This window comes from Triticum dicoccoides, chromosome 4B (assembly GCF_002162155.2).
Source record: "Triticum dicoccoides isolate Atlit2015 ecotype Zavitan chromosome 4B, WEW_v2.0, whole genome shotgun sequence".
In the NCBI taxonomy this organism is placed as follows: domain Eukaryota; kingdom Viridiplantae; phylum Streptophyta; class Magnoliopsida; order Poales; family Poaceae; genus Triticum; species Triticum dicoccoides.
Window position 1 is genome coordinate 623,666,211 of NC_041387.1, and position 17,269 is coordinate 623,683,479.

The 17,269-nt window shown below is 44.4% G+C and overlaps 2 protein-coding genes across 2 annotated transcripts; one reads left to right on the forward strand and one right to left on the reverse strand.

Moving 5' to 3' along the window:
• Nucleotides 1-5,766: 5,766 nt before the first annotated feature.
• Nucleotides 5,767-9,428, reverse strand: LOC119291833 (cyclin-B1-2-like). Its single transcript, XM_037570636.1, has 4 exons — nucleotides 9,218-9,428; nucleotides 9,033-9,133; nucleotides 6,922-7,019; nucleotides 5,767-6,002 (listed from the first exon to the last, which is right to left on the reverse strand). The coding sequence occupies exons 1-4, from the start codon at nucleotides 9,338-9,340 to the stop codon at nucleotides 5,902-5,904; spliced, it is 423 nt and encodes a 140-aa protein (XP_037426533.1). The 5' UTR covers nucleotides 9,341-9,428; the 3' UTR covers nucleotides 5,767-5,901.
• Nucleotides 9,429-15,091: 5,663 nt separating this feature from the next.
• Nucleotides 15,092-16,817, forward strand: LOC119291835 (fasciclin-like arabinogalactan protein 8). The gene has a single exon (XM_037570640.1). It carries the CDS (start codon nucleotides 15,342-15,344, stop codon nucleotides 16,608-16,610), a length of 1,269 nt encoding a protein of 422 aa, XP_037426537.1. The 5' UTR covers nucleotides 15,092-15,341; the 3' UTR covers nucleotides 16,611-16,817.
• Nucleotides 16,818-17,269: the final 452 nt, after the last annotated feature.

Consider the following 17,269-nt stretch of genomic DNA (forward strand, 5'->3'; position numbering starts at 1 on the left):
AATATTCAGGGTATTTCCGCTTCTAGTGACCATTTCTTTTGCAGTAGAAGCACTCAGTTTCAGGCTTTGGTCCAGCTTTGGGCTCCTTCACGGGAGTGACAACTTGCTTGCCATTCTGCTTGAAGTTCCCTTTCTTTCCCTTTGCCCCTTTTCTTAAAACTAGTGGTCTTGTCAATCATCAACACTTGATGCTCTTTTCTTGATTTCTACCTTCATCGATTTCAGCATCACGAAGAGCTCAGGAATCGTTTTTGTCATCCCTTGCATTATAGTTCATCACGAAGTTTCAGTAAGTTGGTGATGGTGACTAGAGAACTCTGCCAATCACTATCTTATCTGAAAGATTAACTCCCACTTGATTCAAGCGATTGTAGTACTCAGACAATCTAAGTACTTGCTCACTAGATGAGCAATTCTCCTCCATATTTTAGGCGAAGTATTTGTCAGAGGTCTCATACCTCTTGACACGGGCATGAGTTTAAAATACCAATTTCATCTCTTGAAACATCTCATATGTTTCGTGAAGTTTCAAAAAACGTTTTTGTAGTCCCGGTTCTAAGCCATAAAGCATGGTGCACAAAACTATCAAGTAGTCATCATATTGAGCTAGCCAAACATTCATAACGTCTGCATCTGCTCCTGCAATAGGTCTGTCACCTAGCGGTGCATCAAGGACATAATTCTTCTGTGCAGCAATGAGGATAAAACCTCAGATCACGGACCAAGTCCGCATCATTGCTACTAACATCTCTCAACATAGTTTTTATCTAGGAACATATAAAAAACATAGGGAAGCTATAACGCGAGCTATTGATCTACAACATAATTTGCAAAATACTACCAGGACTAAGTTCATGATAAATTAAAGTTTAATTAATCATATTACTTAAGAACTCCACTTAGATAGACATCCCTCTAATCATCTAAGTGATCACGTGATCCAAATCAACTAAACCATGTCCGATCATCACGTGAGATGGAGTAGTTTTCAATGGTGAACATCACTATGTTGATCATATCTACTATATGATTCACGCTCGACCTTTCGGTCTCAGTGTTCCGAGGCCATATCTGTATATGCTAGGCTCGTTAAGTTTAACCTGAGTATTCCGTGTGTGAAACTGTTTTGCACCCGTTGTATTTGAACGTAGAGCCTATCACACCCGATCATCACGTGGTGTCTCAGCACAAAGAACTTTCGTAACGGTGCATACTCAGGGAGAACACTTATACCTTGAAATTTAGTGAGAGATCATCTTATAATGCTACAGTCAATCAAAGCAAGATAAGATGCATAAAGTATAAACATCACATGCAATCAATATAAGTGATATGATATGGCCATCATCATCTTGTGCTTGTGATCTCCATCTCCAAAGCACCGTCATAATCACCATCGTCACCGGGGCGACACCTTGATCTCCATCGTAGCATCGTTGTCGTCTCGCCAACTATTACTTCTACGACTATCGCTACCGCTTAGTGATAAAGTAAAGCAATTACAGGGCGATTGCATTGCATACAATAAAGCGGCAACCATATGGCTCCTGCCAGTTGCCGATAACTTGGTTACAAAACATGATCATCTCATACAATAAAATATAGCATCACGTCTTGACCATATCACATCACAACATGCCCTGCAAAAACAAGTTAGACGTCCTCTACTTTGTTGTTGCAAGTTTTACGTGGCTGCTACAGGCTGAGCAAGAACCGTTCTTACCTACGCATCAAAACCACAATGATAGTTTGTCAAGTTAGTGTTGTTTTAACCTTCTCAAGGACCGGGCGTAGCCACACTCAGTTCAACTAAAGTTGGAGAAACTGACACCCGCCAGCCACCTATGTGCAAAGCACGTCGGCAGAACCAGTCTCGCGTAAGCGTACGTGTAATATCGGTCCGGGCCACTTCATCCAACAATACCGCCGAACCAAAGCATGACATGCTGGTAAGCAGTATGACTTGTATCGCCCACAACTCACTTGTGTTCTACTCGTGCATATAACATCTACGCATAAAACCAGGCTCGGATGCCACTGTTGGGGAACGTAGTAATTTCAAAAAAAATCCTACGCACACTCAAGATCATGGTGATGTATAGCAACGAGAGGGGAGAGTGTTGTCCACGTACTCTCGTAGACCGAAAGCGGAAGCGTTAGCACAACGCGGTTGATGTAGTCGTACGTCTTCACGATCCGACCGATCCAAATACCGAACGTACGACACCTCCAAGTTCAGCACACGTTCAGCTCGATGATGTCCCTCGAACTCCGATCCAGGCGAGCTTTGAGGGAGAATTTCATCAGCACGACAGCGTGGTGACGGTGATGATGTTGCTACCGACGCAGGGCTTCACCTAAGCACCGCTACGATATGATCGAAGTGGAATATGGTGGAGGGGGGCACCGCACACGGCTAAGAGATCAAGAGATCAATTGTTGTGTCTAGAGGTGCCCCCTTGCCCCGTATATAAAGGAGGAAGGGAGAGGCCGGCCCTAGAGGAGGGGGCGCCAAGTGTGGGGAGTCCTACTAGGACTCCCAAGTCCTAGTAGAATTCCCCTTTCCTTTCCGGAGTAGGAGAGAAGGAAAGAGGGGGAGAGGGACAAGGAAAAGGGGGCTGCACCCCTTGTCCAATTCGGACCAGAGAGGTGGGCGTGCGCCTCCTTCCTTTTGGCCTCTCTCCTCTATTCCCGTATGGCCCAATAAGGCCCATATACTCCCCGGCGAATTTCCGTAACTCTCTGGTACTCCGAAAAATACCCGAATCACTCGGAACCTTTCCGAAGTCCGAATATAGTCGTCCAATATATCAATCTTTACGTCTCGACCATTTCGAGACTCCTCGTCATGTCCCCGATCTCATCCGGGACTTCGAACTACCTTCGGTACATCAAAACACATAACTCATAATATAAATCGTCACCGAATGTTAAACGTGCGGACCCTACGGGTTTGAGAACTATGTAGACATGACCGAGACACATCTCCAGTCAATAACCAATAGCAGAACCTGGATGCTCATATTGGCTCCTACATATTCTACGAAGATCTTTATCGGTCAAACCGCATAACAATATACGTTGTTCCCTTTGTCATCGGTATGTTACTTGCCCGAGATTCGATCATCGGTATCTCAATACCTAGCTCAATCTCGTTACCGGAAAGTCTCTTTACTCGTTCCGTAATGCATCATCCCGCAACTAACTCATTAGTCATATTGCTTGCAAGGCTTATAGTGATGTGCATTACCGAGAGGGCCCAGAGATACCTCTCCAACAATCGGACTGACAAATCCTAATCTCGAAATACGCCAACTCAACAAGTACCTTCGGAGACACCTGTAGAGCACCTTTATAATCACCCACTTACGTTGTGACATTTGTTACCACACAAAGTGTTCCCTCGGTAAAAGGGAGTTGCATAATCTCATAGTCATAGGAACATGTATAAGTCATGAAGAAAGCAATAACAACATACTAAACGATCAAGTACTAAGCTAACGGAATGGGTCTAAGTCAATCACATCATTCTCCTAATGATGTGATCCCGTTAATCAAATGACAACTCATGTCTATGGCTAGGAAACTCAACCATCTTTGATTAACGAGCTAGTCAAGTAGAGGCATACTAGTGACACTATGTTTGTCTATATATTCACATATGTATTATGTTTCCGGTTAATACAATTCTAGCATGAATAATAAACATTCATGAAATAAGGAAATAAATAATAACTTTATTATTGCCTCTAGGGCATATTTCCTTCAGAGGCCGGGGGTCCTCCTCCATTTTAAAAAAAACCCTCCTCGTTAGGATCAATTCTCTTACTTATCAAAAAGGCTACAATTGATTCCCTACACTTGTAAGTTATCACACCACCATCGATCTACCTTGCCTCCCGTGGCCTTAAGGCCACGAAGGCGCGGTGGATCTTGGCTCTTGCCGGTTGCCGGTGGAAGGGATCTTCCCTTTGTTCTTTGATGTGTCTTTCAGTTTGCTTGGGGTTTGTGTCCTTCTCAGAAAGATGAGACGGCGGCGACTTCCTAAGGATGGAATAAGGTTTTCCTCGCCTAGCCCCCGTCTCGGTGATGCGTCCAACGTCGCGGGAGGGCATGTGGAGGCATGTCTCTGGCGAATCTCACGGGATTCGGTTGGCATTTGGCTACGGTGGATCTGCTTGGATTCGGTCTTCGTTCGTCTGTATTGGTGTGTCTACAGGTTGTATCCTTCCGATCTATGTTTCTCTCCATCACCGACGGTTGCTGTTCTGGTGCGCTGGTCCTCTGTAACCTTAGCACAACAACTTCCCGACTGTCTACTACAACAAGGTTTGCCCGGCTCTGGCACGGGAGGGGCGATGACAGTGGCGCGCCTTCGGCTCGCCCTAGTGCTTGTAGTCGTCGCTAGGTGATCTACGGACTTGGATGTATTTTTTGTTACTTTTGATGGATCTAAATCATTGACTAACTTTTTCGATAGAAAATTCTGCGCTCAACTTTACGAATACAAACGGAGGGAATCGTTTTGTTTTTGAATGGTTTGAATACTTTAAGTGAGAAAATTCTCTTTCCACAACGCAAGCAGGGTTTGTTGGTACGGATATGCGATGGCCCGTGCGGCTGGAAATGTCAGACATGTCAAGATCTACGCACCTTCACCACATGACGTATCATTGAATGCGATTGCCTCACATGTCATGATGCAAGACAAACCATAGTCCATGTGGCTTAGGCTTAGCGCATAAACCGGCCATATATAAAAATGACAGTAGGCCAATGTAAAAAGGTTGATTAAAGCGACCCCGAGAAAAAAACACACAAAAGAAATAACGCAGTCGTAGACCGTGTACGGAGGTCGCCGTTGAGAAGTCTGACATGCCTTCCTCGGTACGAAAGCTGATTATAAAAACTTATAAAACATTCAGAAAGTCAGAAAGTACTAGTAGGACACAGTAATACCTCCCACGAATTTCCGTCGGTACATCGATCACAGGAAACAGTACCTTCATTCTTTGTGAGATATAGGAGTACTACCTCCGTCTAGGTAAATAAGTCATGCGCGTAGTTTTAGGTCATCAATTTGAGCAATTAAATATATGTTATATGTCATGAAAAATATATCACTAGATTTCTACACGGATGTAGTTTCTAAATATATATATTTTGTTACATATAATACATATAGATAGTTAAATCGTCGATCTAGAACTACGTGAATGACTTATTCATCGAGACGGAGGTAGTAGTCTACTTTTCCTTGAAATCTGTATACAAGAATAATACGATTGGTCGCCGGTAAAGACAAAGAGTAGCTAGGGTACGCTATGTCTCGGTATGCTAATCCACAACTAGTTTATCTTTTCCTACTATAGTCTAGTACTAGTACTATAAGATAGTATGTTTATCTTGTTTTTTTTAGGAATAAGATCAGTTTATCTTGCAGACCGTGAGAGAGAGACAAGCCGACCGCGTGATCTGGCCCTTTGCGATGGTAGTGGTTAAGCGTTAGCTGGATGAAACTATATTTTACTTTTGAAAGATGTAGCTCAACCAGCGGCTGGGCGTACGTAAAGCTGGACGAATGCTACGTGTCAGGTGTATGTGCCGTCTCCTTTTCTCTTCTTTTTTTTTACTCGCGCATTACTATGATCGACCGCCAGTCCGCCACTGATATTAGTGGTGTGCGAACGAACTTTGTGCTGCTAAAACACCAAACTAGCAAGTGGAGTCAGTGACGCTCAACTAGCGACCCGGACGCGGGGAAGATTTCATGAGATTCAAACTGATGCAATACCCATTTATTTACTTCTCATGTTTCACCAATCCATGATAGAGTCTAGTAGTAGTGACTGGCGTAGATGCTGGACGGGAAGCACAAGACAAATGCATGGGTGGAAGGAATCAACTGAAGCTGGGGCAGACAGGCCCCTTGGACAGGCCAAGCCGAACCTCCATCCCGTGGTGCATGTCCGGTATGCGCAGGCTGTCAGAGTCCTGGGGCACTGCAAAGTGGGCAAGGAAACAAAATATCAACACAAGCACTGAAGAAATTTCTAGCAACGGAAACGACATATACTCCCTCCGATCCGACTTAATCAATCGACGCAGACATTGTATAGGGGCTGCGTCGATTAATTCGGATCCGAGGGAGTAGAATAGTTGCAATTTGCGTGGACAACCGTTGCACTGAAAGCCATCCATTTTCTTAAGCTATTGGGCAGACCTCATAGTGATAAGCACAAAGGAAAAGTGATGAACAGGGTGCACTCTTTGCCATACAAACCATATGCCCAACTAAGCTAGTGTTTTACCAACTGAGGGACACAAGCTTGGTTCGTTTACTGCCAACACTTTGTTGCCAGCTAGTATTGAATAGATTCCTCTAAAATATAATGAGAACCATATTAGCTACCTACCTTGTAAATACAGTTGTTGTTTTTAATAACATACTCCCTCCATTCGGAATTACTTGTCACAAAAATGGATAAAAATGGATGTATCTACAACTAAAATACATCTAGATACATTTATTTCTTGGACGAGTAATTCCGAACGGAGGGAGTACTAATGATCTCCTCGAGTATATTCTACAGCACAAATCTGTGCTGATGTAAGCAACCAGAGGTACGAAAAATGGGCAACAGAACCATTTTAGTAGATCAAAAAATCTTGATTTCCCAAGAAATCGTTGTTCCAGGATCACATCCCCATCAGGTCAATAAATTTTGCTCGAGTGTGTTGCACTGTGAGCAAAGAAGCTAGTACTCAGAAAAGCTTAGATAAGTCAAAAGATAACAGTCTATCCTAAGTCCTAACTCCAACTAATCAATTCATTACTAGCAAGTTTTGCACGAATGCTTGCAGAGTTATGAAGCAGCAAAGCAAGAGATTGATGCAGAACAAAAGGACGGCAATCCTTACAGTTAAGGTAATCTTCAAATCCAAAATCATCCAAGGAACCTGTCATTGCCTCATATCCTAGCATAGATGATGGCAATGCACCTGGGGGCCTTTGGAACCTGGAAACACACAAGTCATCAATCAAACATTTCTAGTGTGAGACAAAAGAGCTTAACGCCTATATATTTTTTAGAAAAAAAAATTAGGACAAGTACACATGAAGTTCAAAAGCGTATAAACAAAATGTAACTCGCATGTTCTCTGCTCTCTCTTGTCCTTGGATTGATGTACTAATTGCTAGAAGGAACATGTGGACAGATAAAAACCTCACGACATGTTTGTGCATTCAAACAAAAGAGATTCAGTTATTCCTAGGGCAGCAAACCCATGTGCTTGATCTATTCTATGGAAATACTCTTGGATGAAAAGACTAACAGAAGACCTCAAGTACCAGTCATAATATTGCAATTAATCATTTAAGCATGCAAGCATGCAGATTTAGATAAACAAAACATGCAGCACAAGAACTTAACAAGTAATTGTACCATACCAGAAAACAAACTTCGTGCAAACAAAATGTCACATGACAATATGAATACATTTGCAGCAAAAGAAAGCACTACATTTTATTTTAACGTCTTGTGCAGAACATCTTTACAACATGATGAAAAGCGTCACAAAATCAAACCTAGTATCCCAACACTGGCTCAACTGAGGCCTACTCAATCCAGCTTGAACAAAACCCAACATGACTACACAGTTGCAGTGGGGGCTAATTAGCACAGAGAAAGTACACATATCACCAACATGACTACATAGTTTGCTGAGGGGGCTATCTAACAGAGAGAAAACATGCATATCACTGCCAATAGCAAAGATATGGACGCGGCATTATGGCTCATACGAGTATATGATCCTATTATCTGGGCCAGACGATCTCCAGTGTGGATCCATGCCAATATGATTTAGTCTAGCAGGGCAAGCGACATAAATTGGTGTATTGAAACAGCTGTTTTATACATCTACGGTGGTAGCCCATACTGACGTCCTGAGATACGCTCTGGCAGGCCCGTTTGAAGGATGAAGCACTTCCGTTACCAGAAATCATGTACCGATGGTGCAGGTAATGCCTCGTAGATGGACCATGGTATAGAATAAAAATCATGTGATCCTGATGTTGTGTGGCTTCCGGTACCTACTCCCACTGCTCCTCTCCTTTGTCTTAATGTTGCAGGGGAGAGGACCTCAACACGACAGTCAAACGTGGGAAGGTGTCGACCTAACATACACGAAGCTAGCGGATGAGTCGATGGATTTTCCCGTAGATTCAATTTGCAGGTAAGATAGTTTGTTGCTGAAACGAATAATCTGTTTTCCTTGGAAAAACAAAACAGAACAATCTTAGGAACCTGCGTGGGTAGATTGGCAAAGACAAAGCAGATGCTGATGTCAGGAAGACACTAGAGGTTTTGATAAGACTGGAGCAAAGGATCCAGAATTCTTGTTTAAGGTTTATGCAAATCCGGAGAGTTGGATAAAGAATCTGATGTAGTAAACGGGCAGGAATTATAGGATGCAGTACAGGTGCTTTGATGATGTAATCATGTTTGACACAACTTGTAAAACTAACTTGTACGAACCATTCGTGTTATTTGTTGTTGTAGACTATCAACTCCAAAGTGTGATACTATGTACGAGGTGCACTATGAGCAGGTTGAGACCTTCGAGTGGCTGTTGATGGAGTTCATAAGGATGATGGGAAGGGCCGCACCTAATGTGATCCTAATTGGTACCAATTGCAATGTGCCTGGCCACCAGAAGAATACATCCCATATCGAATTTCCGGAAGACGATCCTAATTAGTACCAATTCATGTGATCTGGATAATAATGAGAGCATATAAATCTACGACCCATATCGAATTTCCGAGATATTAACACATGTGCTACAAATATTATCACATCTGGTTCTCAAATTAAGGTCAAATTCACGACCCCAACAAATTGCAGCTGCCTGATCGGATGGCTAAAATATTATGAATGCCCACATCAGCTACCAGCGACTCTTTCACTCTTAGTTAGCCAAAACCTATTTCCAGGAGGGGAAAGGAGGGGGGCGGCGAGAGAGCGAACCTGGAGAGGATTTGTGCGTCCAGATCGTTGCGGATGTTGAAGGCGGACCCGTAGATGGCCTCGGTCCCGAACCTCTTCTTCTCCTCCCAGAACTTGGTCTCCTGCGCGGCGCGTGCCCACGAAACAATCAGATTCAGAGCTAGCTAGGGTTTCGAGGTCCCGGGGGAAACGACGAACGGGCTCACCTTATGGATGGTGGCCTGGATGGGGTGCGGCGGCGCGAGGTCGCCCCTGACGCTGTCGTTGACGCCGAACCGGAGCACGTCGTGGGTCTGCCCGGTCTCCTTCTTCGTCATCAAGCTCGCCATCGTCGCTGCTCAGGCTCAGGCTCTCTTCTTCCTCTTTCTCTCTCTCTTCTCTCTGGGGTTTCGCAGTGTTTTTTCTTTCTTCCTTTTCTTAGCAAAAGTGTTTTTTCTTTCTTTGCGGAGAAGAAAAGGGGGGCAAAAAGAGGAACAGAATAGAGAGAACCTGGTCTGGGGCTCTGGGCTTGATGAATGCGTAACAGCCCGCTCGGGAAACGGGCCGGCCAGTGGCTCCCAGCGTAAAAAACTTGGCACGTTCGGTTTTTGCTCAGGTTTTTGTTAAATCTGGTTTTAGCAATAGCTCAGTTTATAGCCCCAACGTTTCTTATTTTTCTGACTTCATTTCCTATCTTGTTCATTTTTTTATTTTTTTATGGTTTTCTTTTCCTTTCCATTATTTTTTCTTTCTTCCTTTCCTATTGCATTTTCCTTCTTTTTATTTTATTATTATTTTAAAAATATAATATCTTTTAGAAAAATACACATACACGGACATTTTCAATGAGCTACGTGCACAACTTTTTGGAGCATGTCAATACTTTTTAAGATTATCTGATTATGAACAGATTGCTCTCAAACCTATTACAGTAATGTTCAATTCATGCTAAACAATGTTCTCATCGCTCAAAAGAAAAGTTCATGCCTTACGAATAAATTACATTTGGTATATAAATAGTTACATTCATATTGATTCACTACGTAAAATTTTGCAAAAAAGCAAAAAGAGAGAAGTGCATATTTCAACCCCGAACTCTTGCCCTAGTCTAATTCACAACCCCGAACTCCAATACCATCTAAATTACAAACGTCAACTCTCAAAACGGGCTAGGATTCAACCCTTATCTCCCTATTGACCGGTTTTGACCCAGTTGACCCGTTGACTCATCAACTTTTTTTCTGAGAGCTACTCAGATGTCCAAACATGATGAAAATTGACATGGACCTCACGCATTGAGACATCTTCCATGCAAAAAAAATCATTTTTTTGTTTTTTGCTTTACAATATTTTTTGAATTTACTGTTCACCCAGTGGGGAAAAATGATTTTTTTTATTTCTCATTTTTTTTATTTTTCTGAATTTACTGTTCGCCTTGTGAAAAGAATTGAAATTATTTTTGACATTTTTTTACTTTACTGTTCACCAATCAATGGGTCAAAACCGGTCAACTTGGTGAAAACTGGTCAATAGGGAGAGAAGGGTTGAATCTTGACTGGTTTTGAGAGTTGGGGGTTGTAATTTAGACAGTATTGGAGTTCGAGGTTGTAAGTTAGATTAGGGCATGAGTTCGGGGTTGAAATGTGCACTTCACTCAAACAAAAATATACCCACTCCGTCCCGAAATAAGATGTGATTGACTTTGCACTGTCTTTGATGCACGACTTTGACCACTAATATATACACACATGGATTGCCCATGTATAAATGGCATTGTCATGTTTCTCTTAGAAAATAAATTTATTTCATATGTCTGTATACTAATTCTATGGACATATAATACATGAAAATCATAGTCAAAGTTGTGCAACAAAAACCAGAAAAGTCAAACAACGCCTTATATTCTGGGAAAAAGGGAGTAGGTCATAAGACCAAAAAATGCATTTTATGCGTACTTTACACTATAATTTTACGTTTGTAACTTTAAGTAACATAAAATATTTTTACAGCGATGATATATTTTCTTACGTTCTCTTTTTATGTATGAAGTAAGACAAAATTTACAGGACGCTGCATGGATGTTAAAGTAGGGGGGTGGAGTGAGGAGTAACTATTCCTCGCTCAGGATAGCGAATACCGCGATAATTGCATACATTTTGTTGGTAAAGAATATTTATCAAGTTTTACAAAAAGCGCGTGGATTTTGAAAAAAAAACATCATGTATTTTAAAATGCTCAATGCATATTGAAAAAATATTCATCATATATTTTTGAAGTGTTCATTGTGTACTTTCACAGAAAGATGAAAATGATCATCGTATTCTTATAAATGATCCAGTGTGTATTCAAAAAAGTGTTCATCATGTAATTTTGAAAACTTCAATCATATTCGCAAAAACTGTCCATTGTGTATTTAGTTTGTGATTTTTTTTTGAGTTCATGAACATTTTTTAAATCCGTGTTTTTTTTCAAATTTGCAAAACATTTGAGAAAGCATAGGCTTTGGTACACCCCATTATATAGCCATCCATTTCTGCATCGCGATTAGTGCTAACACTTTTGTCTTTTTTGTTTCTTTCAAATAAAACAGCATATGAACTACAAACTTTGCAGGACAACAAAAAAATCTAACTAGAATGTGGGGAAAACTTTCAACTTTTTTCGTGAATCATATATACTAAAAATAATATTTTTACTAAAAAAAGTCTCATTTTGTATACTTATGTCGGTCGAAAAAATCTGAAAGTTTTTTTTGCCACATTGTAGTAAGAATTTTTGTTGTCGTGCAAAGTATGAAGTTTGCATGTTGTTTTGTTTTGAAGAAACAAAAAAGAGAAAATTTCATGTAGTAAGTTAGTTGTGTAGCACAGATCTCAAAGCAGTATTGGATGGTAAGGATAAGAGGTGTCTGAAAGCATGAGCTTTAAAAATCCACGTCCCTAATTTGTGATTCTATTAGGAATTCATGAACTTTTTGAATTCACAAACTTTTCTAAAATTCACGAATATTCTAAATTCAACAGAAATTTTTAAAAATAAGAAAAACAACCAGCGTTTTTTTGTGACGGAAGACTACCAGCAATAGAAAACGAACAAAAAAGCTAGCATTTAGTGAGCCAGTAGCCAATGCAGCAAACCCACTCGGGTGCACCACTCGCATACTAAACGTGCTGAGTGCTGACGAGGAGCTCTGATCACTGCCACTCTGCCTGCACCACCAAAGTGTGTCAAATGGGAACTCCTATTGGACGCGCTGTGCGCAGTGGGCCACACGCATGGAGCTGTGCATAGCAATGTTTTTTTTCTGCAACAAGCACAACAGCCAGCGGGTTTTCAATTAACTTTGTTGGTTGTTTTTATTTCGACCATTTTTTGAAAAATAAACAATTTGTGAAAAAACATGAAAATATTTTGAAATTCCAAACAATTTTTGAAAATTTTGAACAATTTCTGAAAATCTCAAATGTATTTTTTTGCGGGAAATCTCAAATGTATTTGGAATGGCAAAAAAAATGGAAACCATACATTTTCTTAAATATGATTATTTTAAATGGATCATTTTTTGAAAATGTGTTTTTAATCCCAATCAGTTATTTTTTAAAATCTGGAAAACTGAAAACAAAACCAGAAAAGGTAGAGAAAAACAACAGAAAAAGATAAAAAGCAACACAAAAAATTCTAGAATTTTTCTAAAACCAGAGTAACTGGGGCCTACTAAATGGGCCGGCCTGAATCCCCAGCACTCCATGCGATCTAGCGACTAATGCATCAAATAGGGAGTAACTAACCAACGGTTATCCCTTGGGGGGCCTCCCGCAAGGGTCAGTTTTTTGGTATGTCAAGCAGCCAAGTGGTGCGTCGAGCCACTGCCATGTGTTGCATGCTAGGCGTTCCCTCTTGATTCTATTTTTTTATTATTCTATACGTGTTTTCGGGTTTTAGATGTTTTTTGTTATTTTATGCTTTTTTTGTCAGATCTTTTTTAGATTTTTTAAAATATTTATTAAAGCACAACTGTGCTTCTTAAAAAAGTTGTGCTTCCACGAGAAGCGCGCTTCTCGCTGAAACAAATCTGTACAAGCACAAAGAACACAATTGTGCTTCCATGAGAAGTACACCATGCGCTTCCGTGAGAATCATAACCTTGCTTCCTGAGTAGCACAGTCAGTGCTTCTGCGAGTAGCATGACCCGTGCTTCCCCGAGAGAAAAAGGGGAAAGCATAGCGTGTGCTTCCCAAAAAAAGTGAAAACTGCAAAGGTGCTTTCGAGCTTCGGATTTTTTTCTTCCATTTATTGTATTCGTTTTGTTGTTGCCCTTTTGGTTTTTCTTTTCTGTTTTCATTTTTTGTTTCTAGTTTTCTGGTGAAAATAATCGTCGAAAGCTATTAATAGGGAAAAAATGTCTTCGATCGTCTCTACCATGATGTCTGGTCCTGTGATGACTACTCCGTCTTGAAGAAGGATGCCATTGGAAGGATTGGATTATCTGGTTACCGGAAGTGCAAGGACGCATTATGAACACTTGCATATGGCACGCTCACAGATTCGCGGGACGAATAACTCTAGATGTCTTAGAGCACATGCAAAGACGCATGGTCAGATTTGCTACTGTTGTGGTCTCGGTGTTTGGAACTTGGTACTTGAAAGAACCAACTGTCGCAGACACCGAGAGGCTCTTGACAGTGTCCGAAGCAATAGAGTGGCCAGGTTCGTTGGGTTCTCTTGACTGGATGCATTGGAGATGGAAGAATTGTCCAAAAACTCTACAAGGGCAATATCGGAGCCATGTTAAGAAGACAACCATCATTCTTGAAGCAGTTGTATCACAAGACCTCCGGATTTGACACGCTTTCTTTGGCATGCATGTGTCTTGCAATGACATCAATGTGCTACAACGGTCTCCATTGTTTGCTCGGCTGACTAAAGGTAAAGCTCCTCCTTGCAACTGCACCGTCAATGGGCATGAATACAAATGGTCTACTATCTGATTGCCGATATCTATCATTTGCGGGCTACCTTTATCAAGACCATCTCTGTGCCCGTTGGTCAGAAAAGATTTCACTTTGCCAAAGACAGGAAAGAGATAGAAAGAACATGGAGAGGGCATTTGGTGTGCTCTGGATGTTTTGTTGTTGTTCGTGGACCCGCTAAACAATGGGATCCGAAGACCTTGTGAAAAGTCACGACATGTTGTGTGATCATGCGCAACATGATCACGAAGGATGAGGGTGAAGATGTTGTCGTGGCTCATGAATTTTGAGAACATGGGTGATCCTATCGAACTTTCATATCAGAATCCGACGCCATTTGATGAGCTTTCTTAAATGCAGCAACAAATTCATCATCGAACAACACATGAGCAACTCAAGAAAGATTTGATTGAGCACCTGCGGGCGGTTAAAGAGGATAACCAAAAACATATGTGCTAGTTGATTTTAAATTTGAACTACCTTAATTTAAAAAGTTTGTTAGATTGTAAAGTTTAAATTAAAACTACGATTTGATATGTGTTATTTTGAGCTTGTGAACTTAAAAAAAAAATTGCGCTAGTTTTAAATGACCAGGCCTGCTATCGTATCAGTGTCCGTGGATTGATTGCACGGACGAATACGGTGTCCGGTTTAGTGTCATGAAGAATTGAAGATGCTATGAGAATCGATGAGAAAACCAATGACTGAGCACGTGCGCACCCGTGCTTGCTTTTACCGGTGCAAGTTGCAATATACAGAGTCCCTTCCAAAAAAAAGTTGCAACATACCGAGAGGAAACAGAGCTGACTCGCCTCGCCTCGGATTCCACCACTAGCCTATGGGCCACGTTGTCAGCACTGATCAATCTTCGGATCGATGTCTCCACCCTAACTAACGGCCACACTATTATTTCCTACGTAGACACGAGAGAGCGAGAGCCAAACTGCCGAATACCATCACCTCGTTATCAATCCTCTTTTTATCAACAAGTTTGTAGTATTAGAATAGACCGGCGGACGCATAATGGAGCACAATGACCCCCACCAAACAAAAATGGCTAGGAATGGAGGAGACACGCCGTGCCAAGTGCCATCGTCGTCCCTACCACCGGTAGCCAGCCAGCCAGCCCTCCAATCGCTCGCGCTCCCGCGCCCTCACATGTCAATGTGCTCGCCCGCCTTGCAATTTGCACACCCCAAACCTCACCAACCGCCCATGAACCATACATAATTCGTTAGTTAGTTGCCCACAAACCATTGCTCATTTTATCCTCACACTCTCTGCGTGCCCACAGCTCACTCTGGCTAGCCAGCCAGCTTAGGTGCTCGGTCCATTTCAGCGCCATCCATCCTCAGTGCGTCGGTCACCACTGAGCTCGGCCATGGCGGGGGCGCAGCTGCGGCGCGTGGTGGCCGTGCTCCTCCTGGCCTGCTGCTGCAGCATGGCGCCGGCGGCGACGGCGAGGGGGATGTCGGCGGGGATCGCGCACAACATCACGTCCTTCCTCAGCGGCCACCCGGAGTACAAGCAGTACAACCGGTACCTGACGGAGACGCGGGTGTGCGACGAGATCAACGCGCGCGCGGGGGTCACGGTGCTGGTCCTCGGCGACGGCGCCATGTCCACGCTGGTGTCGGACGCCGGGGCCGACCTGGGCGCCATCAAGAACGCGCTCCGCCTGCACGCGCTGCTCGACTACTGGGACGTCAAGAAGCTCAAGGCCCTCCCCGCCGGCGCCGACACGCTCACCGACACCTTCTACCAGGCCGCGGGCGGCGCGGCCACCAGCGCCACGGGCAGCGTCAAGATGGCCAAGCTGGACGGCGGCGGCTTCGGCTTCGCGTCCGCGGCCAGCCCCGGCGACGCCTACGACGCCACCTTCGCCAAGGCGCTCAAGCAGACGCAGTACGACTTCGCGGTGCTGGAGGTCACGGCGCCCATCGAGTTCGACGGGCTCTTCGACGGGCCGTCCGTCGCCAACCTCACCAAGCTGCTGGAGAAGGCCGGCTGCAAGCGCTTCGCGGCGCTCATCGCCAGCACGGGCGTGCTCAAGGACTACCAGGCGGCGATGGCGGACGAGGCCGGGCTCACCCTGTTCGCGCCCAAGGACGACGCGTTCCTGGGCAAGGGCGCGCCGGACGTGGACGCGATGCCCCGCGCCGACCTCGTCGCGCTCCTGCGGTACCACGCGCTGCCGGGGTACAACCCGAGGCCGTCGCTGAAGCTGGTGAAGGCGTCGGCCCGGCCGTTCCGCACGCTGGCGTCCACCGCCGGGGGCGGGAAGTACAACGTGTCGGTGGTGGCCCGCGGCGACGACGTGTCGCTCGACACCGGCCTCCGCAAGTCCCGCGTGGCGGAGACGGTCCTGGACGACACGCCCGTGTGCGTGCTCACGGTGGACCGCCTCCTGATGCCCCTGGAGCTCTTCGCCGGCGCGCCCGCGGAGGCCCCCTCGCCGACGCCCGCGCCGGCGCCGTCCCCCGCGGACGCGACGCCGAGCTCCCCGCCGGCGCCGCCGCCAGCCGACGCCCCGTCGGAGGCCGCCGCGGACCACGTTCACAAGGACGTCAAGGCGTCGTCTGCCTCCGCGCTGTCGGTCGGCGCGCTCGCCGCGGCCGCGTGCTCCGCCGTGCTCGCCTCTCTACTGTGACTGTGAGGATGGGTCCGGTGAAAGCAGAGAGAGCGGTGGGGCGTCCCATTCCGGCCACATTCCTCGTCAGCCCATCACATTCTTCTTGTCATCCTCTTCAAGCCGTTGATCGTTGATTGATTGCATGAGCCGCAGCAATTTCCCTGTGTAATTCATGAAATTTCATGTGTACAATACATCTCGTTCTCTTACGCGCTGGTTTCATTAGAAGAAGAAAGCCGTTTGCGGAGCAGCTACACCGACACATCCCTTGCCATTTCCGCGCACCACTCACGCTCCATGATGAATAAACAACACCCGACGATACGGCGGCGACTTTACACGCTGCGCAATGGAATTGTAAATTGGATGGAGCAGATCACGCATGTGGCTCGCTCTCGAGTTTTTAGTTTTTACTCCTCTTTGTCCTTGGATCGAGGTCGTCCTTGGTGCTGAGCAGGCAGCCCCACCACATGCAAATGCGACTGACGCCCATTTGCCGGGCGCTTCAAAATCCGGGGAGAAGAGGTCCAGTGCGCCTGCCATGCCATTCCACTCGCAGCCGGCCCCGGATCCGGATGAGCTGGCGCTATCAGTTCATACGGATTCCCACCAATTTTAATTACCGAGCTACTCCAAGTTCAGGACCACTGCTTGGTCTGAAATTACTTAACTGCAAG